The sequence below is a fragment of the Haemaphysalis longicornis genome, unplaced genomic scaffold (genome assembly GCF_048455015.1).
Source record: "Haemaphysalis longicornis isolate Haplotype H1 unplaced genomic scaffold, Haemaphysalis longicornis Haplotype H1 scaffold_2, whole genome shotgun sequence".
NCBI classification, from domain to species: Eukaryota; Metazoa; Arthropoda; class Arachnida; order Ixodida; family Ixodidae; genus Haemaphysalis; species Haemaphysalis longicornis.
Window position 1 is genome coordinate 54,208,526 of NW_027526295.1, and position 15,923 is coordinate 54,224,448.

The 15,923-nt window shown below is 49.7% G+C and overlaps 1 protein-coding gene across 1 annotated transcript; it reads left to right on the forward strand.

Annotated features, from left to right (window-relative positions):
• The first annotated feature begins 6,066 nt into the window (after positions 1–6,066).
• LOC144167115 (toll-like receptor 2 type-1) lies at positions 6,067–12,486 on the forward strand. Its single transcript, XM_077696489.1, has 2 exons — positions 6,067–6,366; positions 10,127–12,486. The coding sequence occupies exons 1-2, from the start codon at positions 6,352–6,354 to the stop codon at positions 12,428–12,430; spliced, it is 2,319 nt and encodes a 772-aa protein (XP_077552615.1). The 5' UTR covers positions 6,067–6,351; the 3' UTR covers positions 12,431–12,486.
• The last annotated feature ends 3,437 nt before the right edge of the window (positions 12,487–15,923 follow it).

Consider the following 15,923-nt stretch of genomic DNA (forward strand, 5'->3'; position numbering starts at 1 on the left):
TTCAGAAATGAGTCCTTCACAGCGTGATTTGAAAATCGAACGATAATGCCTGGAATCTTATCTCTACTTGCCGGTAGCCTGTGCACAGATACAACGTCACTAGAAGCAAGATGAGGAACGTCGATTTTTGTAGCGACTTCAGTCACTTTTGCCCAACGCCGCCTGTATTAACATTGCCTGACGCGTCGCGCGCTTTTCAATGGGAAGGGTAGGTACGCTTAGTTCAGGCACTGATCCGCTATGTGGCGCGTGCCGGCGGACATTTCGCCTTACGTCACTGCTCGCGAGTCGCGAACGCTGCACCCACTTCTACGACGTGTGTCTGTCAGCTTGCCTGTTGGGCTTCAAGGGCCGTTTCGCTTACATCTTAGCCGTGACGGGGCGCTAGTTCTGTGGCGCACTGGGGATCTTGTTCAACGTGTCGCTCGCTTCATACTTGCTGCATTTTTCCCAAGATAAAGACGGAGGCGGACTGAAATAGTCTAAGAACATACTGATTGTCGGGTAGACATATAGCTAACAGAAAAACGATATTTCCGGATGGGGCAGCCATTATTTTACTGATATTTGTCTTTCTGGAGTATTTAGAGAAGAAAAAATTGCGTGCACGTTTTTTGTTCAGGCACTTACTTCTACGACTACTTTCCATTAATATCACGTGCTTGTAAACTTCAGAAAATTATAGGAAACAAAAGGATAAGCAGCTGCGATCCCGCCACGTTGTCCGGGCGCTTCTACAGTATAGTCCTCAATTTCAGAAGTGCGTACCGATGCGGAGTGCGAACAGGGGGGTCAAAACAATATCTGAATGCGGAGTGGATAGAGGGGGGATGCCCCACTCAGAAAATTTCAGGGCCTGTGATCCGAGTAGATAAGCGCGCAAAGCCGGCATCAGCCTGCGGCAGCGCAAGGGATTTTGCTTCGTGACAAAGGAAGTTTTATCAGTGACAGACCAAGACAGACAGGCATGGTGAAAAACAAGAAGGCGTAGGAGCGCCGCCTCGGGAACGCTAAACAAACTTTCCACTATTTTGCATAGTTTCCGAGAAGCGGCGCTGGCTGGCGGACACGAAAGCACGCTGGAAGGCTACGGAGCGGGGAAGGGTAGGAGAGAGCAACAGGAGAGCGGCTGTTTGGCCATTTTTCGCTTACGCGTTAGGCACTGTTTATACAGGCGGCGTTGCTTTTGCCAACAAGCCCTCATCCTCTGCAACAGGAATTCCATGAAATTCCAAGTTTAACTTTCTACTTTGCCATTCCAGGTCATCAATGTCTTGCGCAAACTGTTCAGCCTCACATGCGTGCTCTCGCATTTCAATTCCTGACACCCTCTTTTTGAGTGCAGCTATTTCTTTATCCTGATGGCTCAGCTGTTCCAGAATTTGGTCATGCTTGTCTGACATCACTTGCACCGACTGCGCGATTTTTTCTACTGTAGATTTGAGCGTCTTAAGGCCGTCCAGCTTCGAGTGGAAGGCCGCAAATGAGGCAGCAAAATCATGGGGCTCTTCGTTTTTCCTACCGTTAGAGTTCACGCACTTGCAAGAAGGGCAGCACCATGCTTTGCGCCACGACTCTGCTTTGGATATAAACGTTTTTTTGGAAACGCCAGAGCAGCTGCCGAAGTGATACCTATCGCAACAACCCCCGCACCTCAAGCCATCATCTTTGGCGCACACTTCACTACAGCACGGGCAATCATCCCCCTCTTCGGACGACATGGTTGCAGTAAATTATAGAAAAAACAAAACGCCTACCGCTAAAACTCGCTTAACTTGCCCAAATGCGACATTTTGCAGATGCAAGGCACTCAAAAGGCCTGCGTTTGACGGCGTGGCTTACGAAGTTGCATCATAGCGGCGTTCGGGCGTTGGGGTGACAAGCCCAAGCAGCCGAGGCTGATTGCCAATGATTGGAAACCCCATGGGTCCCCATTGGTTTCCGAGACGTCGGCCACCTCATCGGTAACTTGGCTGAAAGATTGAGTGAGCGCCAAGCAAACGGCGACGGGAAGTAACGTCACACGGAAGGCTCATCGGAAGCCGAGCTTCAGCTGTCGGATAAAAGCGCATTTTGGCCTTGATATTGCCGAGACCATGACGGCGACGGTTAGAGCAGGTGAAGAGGCCATAACGCAGCAAAAAGTAGTTCCCTAAAGAGCCACAGCACCGGGCCATGAAACAAAGCGTACTTAAACTAAAGTGCAGCGTATTCAAAAAAGCGTGAGATAGCGTTACACGTTCAGTAGGAATGGGTTATTTGTGTGTCCTAACGCAACGGTGACCGTCGAACTACTTCAGCGTTGTGCCTTTGCGCGTTCTTTGAACCCGCGGCGGGGCCGGTGGGCGGACGCGTTGCACCGACGGCTCCGTCTCTTTTGTCGCATTGAAACTGCGGTAGTACTCCTGTACGTGTCTGTGAGGTGCGTTTTGGTGTCGGTGGCTCTGTGAAGTACACCTGACTGGTGAAATAACTGGAGAAACATCGTTTGCCTGCTGTGGCTGCCGCTGAAAACGTAAGTCGCCATTTCATCTTTCCTTTCGCGGTGCGGGAGAGCTCGCGCTCGTTCCCGCTAAAACTTCAGCTGTCGTTTATAACAACTGGCGCCCGTGAGTGCTGCTTAGCGTTGTTGGTTCTTGCGAAGAAAAAAGTGGTCACATACGTACTATCGCGGTCACACTTAGTGGGAACACGGGAGCGCGTGGCGCGAGCTACTACTACAGCGTCCTAACGGCGCCGCGCGGAAACAGCACGCATGCGCCTTGTGAGGGTCCGGAGGGTACAGAGCTCATCGCGCGCATCGCGTCACCGGGCGGCAGAGCGTCGTCTGCTACATGCGAGCTGCCGGCGCTAAACGACCACCAGATGTTGCCAGCAGCCGTGAGCCGCATTCGCAGGTATACGCAGCAATTTGTTGCTGGAAATCAAGATCAGATCGCCGTTCGTTCCTCAGATGCGCACCGCTATTCTGCCGTCTTGGCGTTCACAAGCAAGAATTTTCACCGGGAGCTGATGAATCTTTGATGCGTGACCACACTGGCTATGCGCGGCCACTGCGCGCATCGTCTGTGGGGATGTCATCTTTAAGGGAAGTTTTTTCTTTGTGGGCGTAAATATGTCCGAAACGCCGGTCATGGTGAAATACGTTTTACGCCAGTGAGGTCGGGATCCACGCATATATATCTCTTGTGCGTGTTTTTACTTCATCAACAAACTTCGTTCGTCCTTGTTCCTTTCGCGCTTACTTACACGAAGCTGGCCTGGGTGTCGAAGGGAGCCGAGAATGTTTGGGGTCGCATGAAAGTAGAGGTGAACCGGACCCCCAATCTTCGGCCACTGAGGACGAGCTGTGGGCCGCAGTGCTCGCCGATTGGCAGCGGCTGCCAAGCGACATCTCACTTGTGACAGCGCTCGAGTCGCTTCCGTCAAGAATGTCTGCTGTCGTCGAAGTCAACGGCGACATGACGCACTACTAAGGGCGTATCAACTGGTTCCTTATTATTTTTAACGGCCCAGACCACCGTATTTCATTAAAAAAGCTTGAAATAAAATGTTTCCTCGGCCATTTACTTTACAGCACCTTTGTTACTGGCATTACCATGCGAAATAATTTGCGCGCTCGCGTCAGCGATAAGCCCGTCGCCGATACCTTTTCGCCTTGAAAAGCATACAAAATGTACTAACCTTCAAACAAAGTTCGTAAAGTTATGGTTCTGCCTATTGCGGAGCTCGCGGGGACAATTCTCATCTGCAAAAAAAAAAAAAAAAAATCCTAGACGTCTGCAGTTGTTTATTGCTGCGGTTCGCAGCAACTGGCAACGTCTGCTGCTCGTTCAGCGCCGGCAGCTCGCTTGTAGCAGACGACGCGCTGCCGCCCGGTGACGCGATGCACGCGATGAGCTCTGTACCCTCCGGACCCTCACAACGCGCATGCGTGCTGTTTCTGCGCGGCGCCGTTAGGAAGCTCTAGTAGTAGCTCGGGCCACGCGCTCCCGTGTTCCCACTAAGTTTGACCGCGATAGTACATGTACCTCCTTTTGTGTGACGGCAGTTCTAGCTATCCTTTTTCCGGCTTTGTGTTTTCCGAACAAGCGGCCGTGCTCCCACTGCAGGTTCACGACGTTCAGCATGCGTTGAAGCAAGACTCGTGTGCAGTATAACAGTTGCGGATGTTCTAAGCTGACTTACTTAAACTCTAGCTATAAATGAAGCTTCCGTTTCATTATTTTCTTGAGCAAAGTAAGGATATTGCCGAGCGAGAAAGTAATTAAACTGCAGCTGGGCTTTTCCGTCGCTTCCGTTCGCATCTGGCGCGTCTGACGAGACAGATGTGAGTGACGGCGACAGCAACACCGTAACCAGTTTAATACTTTATTTGTGGCTTTGTTTTGTTACCCCTCAAAATATAACGCATTCAAAGGTCACAAGGTTTGTATTAAACCTCTAAGCTGGCATGGATGCCTTACAAAAAAAAAAAAAAAAACCTGAACGTTCGTGCGTTCCGAACTCATTGTGTAGTGCGTTGCCTTGTTGTCTCTGGGTCCCGCGTTGTTAGCGAACAAAACTTGCGCTAATAAAACGTTGACGGCACGGCATTTCAGTTGCGATTAAATGTTTATGGGGTACAGTAGCCACAACAAAATTTCGCGGAACCGCTGTTGTGTTGATTTGTGTATTGGACTTTTAATTACCTTGCGTGACTGCAACAAGGGTGAAGCCCATTTTCGGTAAAATGAAGAACGAGCCAAGTAACTGCTACCGTAGAACGCAGTATTGAGAAATGAATAGTGGAGTACGTTTTGTTTCATAGCGAGTGTTAACAAGCTCGAACTTTAGGCACAGATATATTTTGACACGGACATGTGGTAAGGCTGGTGCAAAGTGCTGTATTTAGTAAGCAGCGTGCATTTAGCATTGTAGTGAACTATTTTTTTACTTATTACAGGCGCTACGACGTAGTGTTTCCCGTGGACAAGTGGCGGATGCAGCCGAGACAAGCTTTTCAAGCTGGCCTATTCTACAATAGTGCTGTTGATCTTGGCAGGTCGGAGAATTACCGGGGATAATGGTCCCGTTTTCATTTACCTGAATGCTTGTTTTGTAGGCATCTCAACTAGTTAAACGAAGCATAATCGGTTCGCGCTTCATGAGCAGCGCTTTTTAAAATTTTTTCTCGACTATTGTGTGTGCTTGCTTTCGTGTTTGTGTTCGTATACTTGCCACTGTTAAGCCAGGTTTCTTGTAAATTTGATGTGCATAATAAAAAAAAACGAGAGAGACTCGGCGTGTTGTGTTGCTCAATTGTTTTTGACAAGTCACGTAATTGCTTCGCAAAGTTGATGCAGTTTGTTTATTGTGTCTTCCGGTCCCATTTCTGTTTTATACATGTCATTGTACAAAAAATTATTTAATGAGTGCGCTGTAAATAAATGTGCACTCGTTCAATAATTTCCTGTAGAATGGCATGTATAAAGCAGAAATCAGGCCGCGAGGCAACTCATAATAGGCATTGGTCATAAGGACTGGCCACAAAGACAAAAATGTGCATGAAAATAGCCTGGGGTCCACCTATAGGCAATATAATGGCAACATAGTTTGCCAAGGGTTGTCCAATATTGGCCTTCCAGAGCTTGGCCAATTGTTGGCTTTTCACCTTTCCCAAGCGCCAGCCAATGATGGCGGCCGAGGTATTGCCAAGCGCGGACACATTGGCCCCTGATGATTTGACATGCTTGGTATTGGCAATTTCTGCTGCTTGGGAGGGGCGTTTCTTGACGGTCCTTCCAAGAAGCCGTTGCCGGAGTGCTGGCGTAATCCCAAAGAAGGTGCAGCATTTCGTCCGTCGCTCCATCCGTTCGCAGTGCGTGGCTGAGCCGGCTCAGTTGTTACTGGGACACTTTGTTACGCTACGCGGGTCGTCGACCGTCCTTGTCGCCACATGCGATAACTTCGACACCGGCAGTCATGACGAAGAATCAGCCTTCATTCGGTGCTGAACAATTCATATATATAGGACCGGCGTGACGTCACCGGCCGGAACTGATAACAGCCAGGCGGCTAAACACGCAGGGAAACCAACAGCTCCTGGCGCTATCACCACTCCTTGGCCGTCCCTATCACGTTACCACAGCGAGATTGCTTTTTTGTGTCCCGCCAGGAATCTATCTCCCCGGACAGAAGTACTCATACCAACCACCACGCAAGCAAAGATTTTCTTCGCTTTCTTTTCTCTGTCCTTTTCCACTCCGAGCTCACTGCACGATAAAATAGAAGTTACGGGGCCAACTCTTACCTTTATAGCGAGCGGATACTCAGAGGAGTGTTGTTCAGGATACCTCGTCGCCGAACGTCATGCAGTACAACGGTGTAAGTAAATTCCACTTCTCGTTCTTGTTATTACGTCACCTTAACTATGTAGTCGTGCAAGCAAAAGACTTTCCAGTTGTAGGGAAAATCCGCCGTGTAAATATTGCGAAAGCCGTATCTTTAAGGAGTTTATGGGGCGCATATAGTATGACTACATTCTTACGGATTCACAACATATCAGCTACATAACCGCATCGGTGATATCTCTGTGTAAATTATACTATTTGCGGTTATAGTTTTACATTGTATAATACATTCTGAACAAAAACAATGTCTCTTACGCACAGAGCTCAGTATGGTAGGTTCACGTTTCGAACGGTGCTGCGTCGATTCCTCACACGTTTAAACGTCCCCATGGGTTGACTTAAAAGACACTGTAGTGTTGGTGTCATTCCAATCACTCCGAGCTATAGAAATGGGAAAAGTAATTCACGTTTAAAAACGAGATCAAGGCTCAATAATTTGTTAAAGCCCTAAAAATATTATATGAGATTGGTTATCTTACAGATATTGTTTAATGTACGAGTTGGATCTTAGGGAACAACCATGCAAGTACTGGGGCAATCTGAGGCGCTATTGCAAAAGGCGCGAGTTTCGCCTACTCCCGAGTTTCCAGCGGCTTGGGTTAAGAAAGCAGAGATAGTGTTCGCAACGTGGCCTAAAGGCAGTCCCAGTGCAGCTCTAGCAAGCGCAAACCAAGTAATCAAACGGGTCCACTGTAGCGAATGGAACGCGCCGTGCTCCCGACCATCGAATATGCCCTTTGTTTACGGCTTGCTTGAGTGTGCAGGGCGGGAACTTATCAGAAATCGTCCCGTGTCAATTGAAGAGTGCGTTTGAGAATTGGCGAGTGAGTTTTAGGCTTTGAAGTTGTGTCATTAGTCATCGACTATGCTTTCACGGTGTATGAAGAAGGCTCCCATGGGAAAATCGTGTCGTTTTTGCCTCTATTGTCGGCTTGTACAATAGCGAACTCCACTTTGGACCGTACATCCCCGCGACTGTGGCACCGTTGGCTGACGGTGGCCTGGGGACTTCGTTTTTGTTTTGTGCTAAGATATTGTCACTGCTAGCGGGCATCAAAGGACGACTTCGTGGCTACGACGCTACGCCCACACAAAGTGGGCGCAACGGGCGGGTGTGGCTTCGGTTGATACGCCGCGCCCCTGAAGGGGCTGGGTGTGTTTGACTGGCATTACAACTCGGAGGAAACTCGGGCATGGTTTTGCATGGCCGAGTTGAACTCGGGACGCCCGTGGTGGCCACTGCTGCTGCGTGGTTTATTTTTATGGTCTCCGTAGCATGCATATTTCTCCCCTGGCAGGTCTTTTAAACTAAATAGGAATTTTGAACCCGTTTCTTTCTCCCGAAAAGTACTTCGCATTGGTTTTGGAGTCGTTTGGCGACAGACCCCGTTTACGATGACTTAGAAACGGCTAGAGCTCCATGACGATCGAGGAGCAAGTGTAGCATAGAGTTAATACTACTGAAGTGTTGTGTGAGCTGGGGTTTTACGCGGCGGGCAGCTTTTACAGAAGCGTTGGTGGCGACCGCATCATCGACCTTTACCAGTCGACTGTCGGCGGGTGTGTGGCAATTTAACCAGTGGAGGCGTGTTTTGCAGACCTCGCCTTTCTTTTAGGTGGTTTGGCGGACGTAGCTTCCGCAGGTTCCTACCGCACGTCTATCTGTCTGCAGCCGGAGCGTGCGCTACAGTTATCGTCTGCTCGCAAAGCAGTTTCGAACGAAGCGTTGCATGACCGTGCGTTTTGTTTATCATCAGTGCGGCGGACAGTCTCCTTCGAGGGGTTGCGTAGCACGCATTTCTTGTTACAACGTTACTGCCAGGATAGCTTATACATTACATGCTGTCAAGGAGACAGTCGACGAACCGATAGTCGGTTGAGGTGGTGTATTCACAGGGCTGAAGCCGATAGGAACGCAGGTTCGAGCGTTGAGATAACCTAGCTCGTTTCTCGCGCATGCACATTATGGGGTTCATCTTCTTCCCCTGGCACGAATTTGGCGCATCTCCCCGTGTCTAGACTGGACATAATCCTGCCTTCCTCTTCCACATGGTCGATGCTGGTACGGCAAATACCGCGATAGCTTGATGGCCTGTTGCATCTTTTCATTATCCTCTTTACAATACAATCAACGGCGCGTGCCTATTGTGAGAGGCGATCTTAACACCTTTCAACGGGTTTTGTTCAGCGTCACCGTCGTGTGGTAGGAAGCAGAGCATGGAAAGCGAGTAAAGGGGAGAGCTAAGAATTAAAGCAACCGCGTCACGCCAGAGGGAGGGTAAGCGGGAGTGGGAAGGGCACGAAGGAAGATAGGGTTGTGAGGGGATGGAACTCTACGAAAAAAAACTGACTGTGGTGAGCTTCTTCTAATAAGAGCGGTGACGAGCAAAATAAAATAAAGCAAACAAACCCGAAAAGTCATTTTTCTTGTTGCTATTCCTTCCTTTGTAACACATGGCCACTTGAGGGATGGGCCCGGAATTTGGACCTTTGGGGAACTAACGTGGCCGGTTCGCAAAATTCGTAGCACTGTGGATTCGAACAGTACCAGTTGTAGAATAGTACGTGCAGCGTGAAGCCTGAACGAGATGTCACGGGAGTAGGACAGGTGCACGCCACCCTCGCAGAACCCTGATTCCAGGGAGGCTGTGGCGTGTTCCAGTCTGCTCGCACACTAAGACGAACAAATTAAAGGGAAGAAACTGACGCAAAGACGCAACAACCGAAATAAAGCCTTTTAAAGGAAACCGTGCCAAAAGAAAAAGGAAACGAAAGCTAGGAAAAAGGCGCAAGTACAACAAATTGAAAAAGAAGTTGCTAATACGTCTCACCAGGGTTTCGCCTTAAAAGCACGTAGGCAGACGGACCGCGCCGAGGAAATTTTGTGTCGAAAATCGGAGAGTTTGGATAACATAATACGAGCAGTAACTGTTTTGAATTTGGCGCGCTTTCATCACCCGCTTTCTTTTTTTGCCAGTCGGCCATAGTCACGGCCCTAGTCACAGTGTTCCACCAACAGCAGAAACTACTACTTAGGACGAAAAATTCAATACAAAAAATCACGTGAACGCATAAAATAAAAAATAAAATGGACTTCGTAGTGAAATACACATTAATAAAGTAAAAGTACAATACAATGAAGTAATTGGATGTGCTTGCCCCCAGTAGCCACCAGTGCATCATTGGAGCGAGAGAAAGCTCTGAAAGATGCGCCACGCCCTAGTGGCGCATCCTTGGTGAGCGCTGCCCTGGACCGATTACGTCACCTCAATAATCATCAGATAGCATGAATCGCAGTTTTAATGCGTTCTAACCCTGCCGCGAAATATTATCATGAGCTTATTATTATCACCACAGCTCTGTCTTGCCCGAGTTTCGCTCAAACTCGGGCCTTCTGGAATAGCACCCCTGTTGAGTAGCAAAGAACGGCAAGTTTCTACATGGCAAGTACCCATGGTTGTTTGCTAACGGTTGAAATACTGAAGAAAATTGCAGGTCTAGAAAAACAGAGGGCTGCGCTTTCAACAAACGCGTTTAAGCAAAATCTCAGTAAAATGTAGAAGAATTGGTAATCACTTTCATGCAAAACGAAATCGCCACTTTATTTTTTGCGATTGAAACGCACAGTGCTTGGACATCTGACGAGGAAGAAATCGCCCCGGTTTTTATTTTATTCAGTACTCGTGACGTTAAAAACATCATTTATTTGATATCTGCATTCGTGACTGTTCCAGACTGCCATGCGTTGGAAGACGCTTGTGTTCTTTCTGTGGACCTGGGTATGCTCAACCGAAGGAATCTCGGCCTATCTGCCCTGCCAGCAAACCACGAACCGGACGACACTCCCCAGTGAATTCAAGAACTGCAACCTGAGCTTTGAAAACGGCCATCTTCACGCTCTTTGTCACATTCTTGTCAAGTGCCCTCTTCATAACGAGTCTGATCCTGCTGATACCGAGATAATGGCAATGGAGCAACTACTGGTTTCAGAAGATACCGTTCGCCCTGTGTCTCAGGGATGTGCTCCAGTCTGCTTATCCCTCCGACGGTTGAGATTAAAGAAATGGGACGACTTTTCTGACAATTTAGATAGTAGCTACGACCACTTCGACGCGGCGAAAGGGAGCAACCTCGGACTGCTTGTTTGGTTTAGAATCCAGTTATACATGCGGCAGATGACATTTGACGTGACATTCGGCAAGCCCCCGCGCGTAGCTGTCGCCTTGTGTGACAGCAAGCGTGTCAACCGAAGCGGCATTTTCAGCGTTTACAGCTTTGCTGACCCGTTCCTCTACGTATTCCCGGGCCCGGATTATCTTCGCGTTCCCGCAGATACCACCATGCCCTGGAACCTTTCCTCCATCTCCACCGATGCAGTTATTACGGTTTCGGAGGTATTGGACGAAATCCCCACGGCGCTTTTGGAGATTGTCGCGGTCACACCTATTAAGCATTTCGCGTTCTACAGATGTAATTTCCACCACATCTCCTTCAACGATATTCCTCACATAAAGAGCATTCAGCATCTTGAATTTTCACAATCTCCTATTAAGACAGTTCATCCGAAGGCGTTTGCCCGCATTCCTTTTGTTAAGAAAATTTCTCTGACAAGCACGATGCTCCCGGGTATACCAGAAGCAATATTTTCTTTGAAAACACTGGCATGTGCAAACCTGTCGGACACAAATGTTCCTCCTGGAGTGGAGTTTAACTTTTGGCCCGGCAGCCGTAATAGAAATAGCAGTGCTGTGCAATTAATCACAAGTGGCAGCAACGTGACACTGTTACGTGATCGTGACCTATGTGGTTTTCCGAATTTGCGTGAGCTACACATGGACGGGTGCGACCTGAAGATTCTAGTAGGCTCCCCATTTATATGCCTGGAGAAACTGAAGGTTCTTTCTTTGCGAGAAAACAAAATATCAGAGCTCAATGAAGCGACGCTGGCAGGTTTGACAAGATTATTAGTGTTGAACCTAAACCGGAACCGCCTTACTGTCTTAAATGGCGCAAATGTACTTATTCCGCTGGTGTCCTTGCGAGTGCTTGATATATCCTTCAACAGCATACAACAACTCTATGTGGACAAACCTCTCAATAGTTCTCCAGAAGTCCTTTTCGCCCAGCACAATGGGATAAAGAAGTGGACGCCGCCAACCTTTTCTCGAATGACTAAGCTAAAAATGTTGGATCTCAGCCATAATGAGCTCGCATGGCTGGACAACGAAATGTTTCTCGACCTGAACGGCACAAAGAACGTGAGCCTCAGCTACAATCCCTGGGATTGCTACAGTTGCTACCTCAACAACCTTCACAACTTTCTTGACAAACACCAAGTGCAGTGCGCGGAGTGCATGGCCTGCAAGGTTCCAGATGAACAACACGGATACCCCGTTCGGAGCGTTGCATGGAGAGAGGAAGAGTGCGTAGGTGTGGACTATTATCGCGTGTACGCTGTTCCAGGGATACTTTGTATCATGGTTTCCACCATGCTTGTTTATGGCGCTTACAAATGCCGCTGGTACTTCATATATATATCTTTGTACCTTAAAGTTGGCATCAAAGGCTACAGGAGGCAAGTGTACATGGGGAATTACGCATGGGACGCTTTCATATCCTACCATGCCTCTAACTCAGATTGGGTTCACGACGTTCTGTTGCCCAAACTCGAATCGCCTCCCCTCAAGTTCCGAATTTGCGTCGCCGAGAGGGACTTCATACCGGGTATTCCAATCACCGAGAATGTATGCCGAGCCATTTCGCAGAGTCGCATCTCCCTCTTCGTGTTGAGCCCTGCGTTTTGTCGCAGCCGCTGGTGCATGTTTGAACTGAGTCTCGCTCAACACAGGTTGTCTGACAGCGAACGTTACGACGGATTGATCTTTGTCAAAAAGGAACATATCCACGAATGTGAAATGAGCAACATGCTGAGGTTTCTCACAAAATCGAGGACCTACATAGAAGTTCCCCCGTCAAATGCCACTGAGAGGCGGAATAACCTTTTCTGGTTGCAGCTCCAAGCGGCTTTGCAGCGATAGAATTCTAACAGAAGCTATCTATGATTTTAACAATAAAGAGATGGTAGATATGCCAATTCGTCTCTATTCTTGTGACTAAAAATTTCCTTATTATCTTGTTCGTGCCCATTATACCGTTAGCGCTCAGTTTATTTTATAGCCACATATTTTTTCTGATATGTTTGGTTCATTTCCATACAAAACAAAAGAACAATTTGGCAGTGTCGCCTCAGTCACACTAATCTAATTTCACTCCCTCTTCAGTTTCACTATGCAATCCCCTTACGTTCTACAGAACCGAGAAGGTTCTGGATTATATGAGCCGCATGAAACACGAAGCCAACTTTTGCCGCTTATGTATTCCCAATGAAACCGGCCCGCCGAAAAAAATTCTTGTAAATTCGCCTCTTCTATTCAGTTCATTTTACTTAAGGGAGCTAATTTCGACAATATGTTGAGCTGTATCAGCCCTGCGCAATTACAAAAGTCGCATATTTTTCGAGTAGTATGGATTCGAGTAGTAGTCACTTGGGCTGCCCCCTGGTCAGACGGTCACTGCCCAGGGTGGAGTGGCTGCCAGTGGTGCACTGCGGTCTTCCGAGCGCTGAAGTGGCTGGTTTGTTTCCGAGGAGCACACCTGCTTGGCCGCTGGTCAAGTCGAGTCGTCAGTAGTCACTTGGGCTGCCCCCTGGTCAGACGGTCACTGCCCAGGTGGAGTGGCTGCCAGTGGTGCACTGCGGTCTTCCGAGCGCTGAAGTGGCTGGTTTGTTTCCGAGGAGCACACCTGCTTGGCCGTTGGTCAAGTCGAGTCGTCAGTAGTCACTTGGGCTGCCCCCTGGTCAGACGGTCACTGCCCAGGGTGGAGTGGCTGCCAGTGGTGCACTGCGGTCTTCCGAGCGCTGAAGTGGCTGGTTTGTTTCCGAGGAGCACACCTGCTTGGCCGCTGGTCAAGTCGAGTCGTCAGTAGTCACTTGGGCTGCCCCCTGGTCAGACGGTCACTGCCCAGGGTGGAGTGGCTGCCAGTGGTGCACTGCGGTCTTCCGAGCGCTGAAGTGGCTGGTTTGTTTCCGAGGAGCACACCTTCTTGGCCGCTGGTCAAGTCGAGTCGTCAGTAGTCACTTGGGCTGCCCCCTGGTCAGACGGTCACTGCCCAGGGTGGAGTGGCTGCCAGTGGTGCACTGCGGTCTTCCGAGCGCTGAAGTGGCTGGTTTGTTTCCGAGGAGCACACCTGCTTGGCCGCTGGTGAAGTCGAGTCGTCAGTAGTCACTTGGGCTGCCCCCTGGTCAGACGGTCACTGCCCAGGGTGGAGTGGCTGCCAGTGGTGCACTGCGGTCTTCCGAGCGCTGAAGTGGCTGGTTTGTTTCCGAGGAGCACACCTGCTTGGCCGCTGGTCAAGTCGAGTCGTCAGTAGTCACTTGGGCTGCCCCCTGGTCAGACGGTCACTGCCCAGGGTGGAGTGGCTGCCAGTGGTGCACTGCGGTCTTCCGAGCGCTGAAGTGGCTGGTTTGTTTCCGAGGAGCACACCTGCTTGGCCGCTGGTGAAGTCGAGTCGTCAGTAGTCACTTGGGCTGCCCCCTGGTCAGACGGTCACTGCCCAGGGTGGAGTGGCTGCCAGTGGTGCACTGCGGTCTTCCGAGCGCTGAAGTGGCTGGTTTGTTTCCGAGGAGCACACCTGCTTGGCCGCTGGTCAAGTCGAGTCGTCAGTAGTCACTTGGGCTGCCCCCTGGTCAGACGGTCACTGCCCAGGTGGAGTGGCTGCCAGTGGTGCACTGCGGTCTTCCGAGCGCTGAAGTGGCTGGTTTGTTTCCGAGGAGCACACCTGCTTGGCCGTTGGTCAAGTCGAGTCGTCAGTAGTCACTTGGGCTGCCCCCTGGTCAGACGGTCACTGCCCAGGGTGGAGTGGCTGCCAGTGGTGCACTGCGGTCTTCCGAGCGCTGAAGTGGCTGGTTTGTTTCCGAGGAGCACACCTGCTTGGCCGCTGGTGAAGTCGAGTCGTCAGTAGTCACTTGGGCTGCCCCCTGGTCAGACGGTCACTGCCCAGGGTGGAGTGGCTGCCAGTGGTGCACTGCGGTCTTCCGAGCGCTGAAGTGGCTGGTTTGTTTCCGAGGAGCACACCTGCTTGGCCGCTGGTCAAGTCGAGTCGTCAGTAGTCACTTGGGCTGCCCCCTGGTCGTACGGTCGCTGCACGAAATGGAGCGGCTGCCGCTGATGCACTGCGCTCATCCAACCGCTGGAGTGGCTGGTTTGTGTCCGAGGAACACACCCGCTTCGTTGCAGGTGAAGCCGAGTCGTGAGTAGTCACTTGGGGTGCCCCCTGGTCAGAGGGCTCAGCCGGAGGTAGCGGGAACGGTGGTGTTACCTAATTAGTGGAAAATCCTCTAGAGTTTGGTGTGCAGTCGCATCTGTAGCAGCGAGAGTCGGCACCAGTTGCGCTGAGCGGTGCCGTACCCGCCAATTGGACTGCGACTAAGGTGTTAGGCCTAGCGGTCGGTGAGCGGGATCCGAAGAAGAGGACGTCGACGAGGGGTCATCCTGTTTCTTGCCGACTGTCCGTGCAGGGCCAGAGGTGTTGCAGCGTGGATCAAAGGCACTGGAAGGGATGGACCAGCTGATAATAACGAATTCAGGCGAAAACATCGAGCATGGAAGAACGCTAAGAAACCGCTCCTTCTTTGTTGTCATCGTGTCCAGCACTTTTCTTGCTTTAGATAAAAAAACTGTTCTATGTCATCAAAGTTTGTGTCTAGTTTCTTCTCTTTGCACACTCAGCAAAGCAACATAAGAAAGTCTGTCGTGGGCGCTTGTTGTCCGCAAATAAGAACGTATTAGTTTTAGCTTGCTGAAGGACTTTTCCCATCCATTGATATGGAAACGACTATGGCTAACTTTATCTGAATTTCAACGCGAAGGTTGGGAAATACGTGGTGTTCAGCATACTTTATTATAAATTTCAGAAGTTCTTCAGGTATTGATAATCTCCTGTCAACGCGCCGTGAAAATAGCAGTGGAGAATCTAAAGTCTCCTTCGTAGAAGTCCTGCGCGCTGCCGTCGGAACGATAAAACTCGTCGTAACAATTTGTTCTTAGTTCATTCTCGTCATCACCGTAGCACAGCTCTTTTGTGCCCAGGAGAATGTCAAACTTGGCATCGATATCCTGCAGGCGAGTAAACCTCCCGTCTATTTGAGAATGAAGACGGTCGAATGTGGATTTCATGACCCTTTGTATTTTATGCTTAGCCATTCACGCATCTCCTTTCCACTTTTCACCAGCCATCTGTTGTTTTATGCAGAAATGCATTATAGTCGGGGGTTGTCGTGCGTCCCTTGGCCGGCGTCCGCAGCACGTCTGATGATGATTGTGGCATGATGCCCCTAGGGATTGGCCAGCCAAACAATCCATCACGAGATAGCTTCGCGTTCAACCACCATCGTCATCTTCCCGTAGGGGAACCGCTGAAGAAGAAGAAGGAGAAGAAGACAAAGCTGCGAAGAGGAGGGCTGCGTGAGTTTTG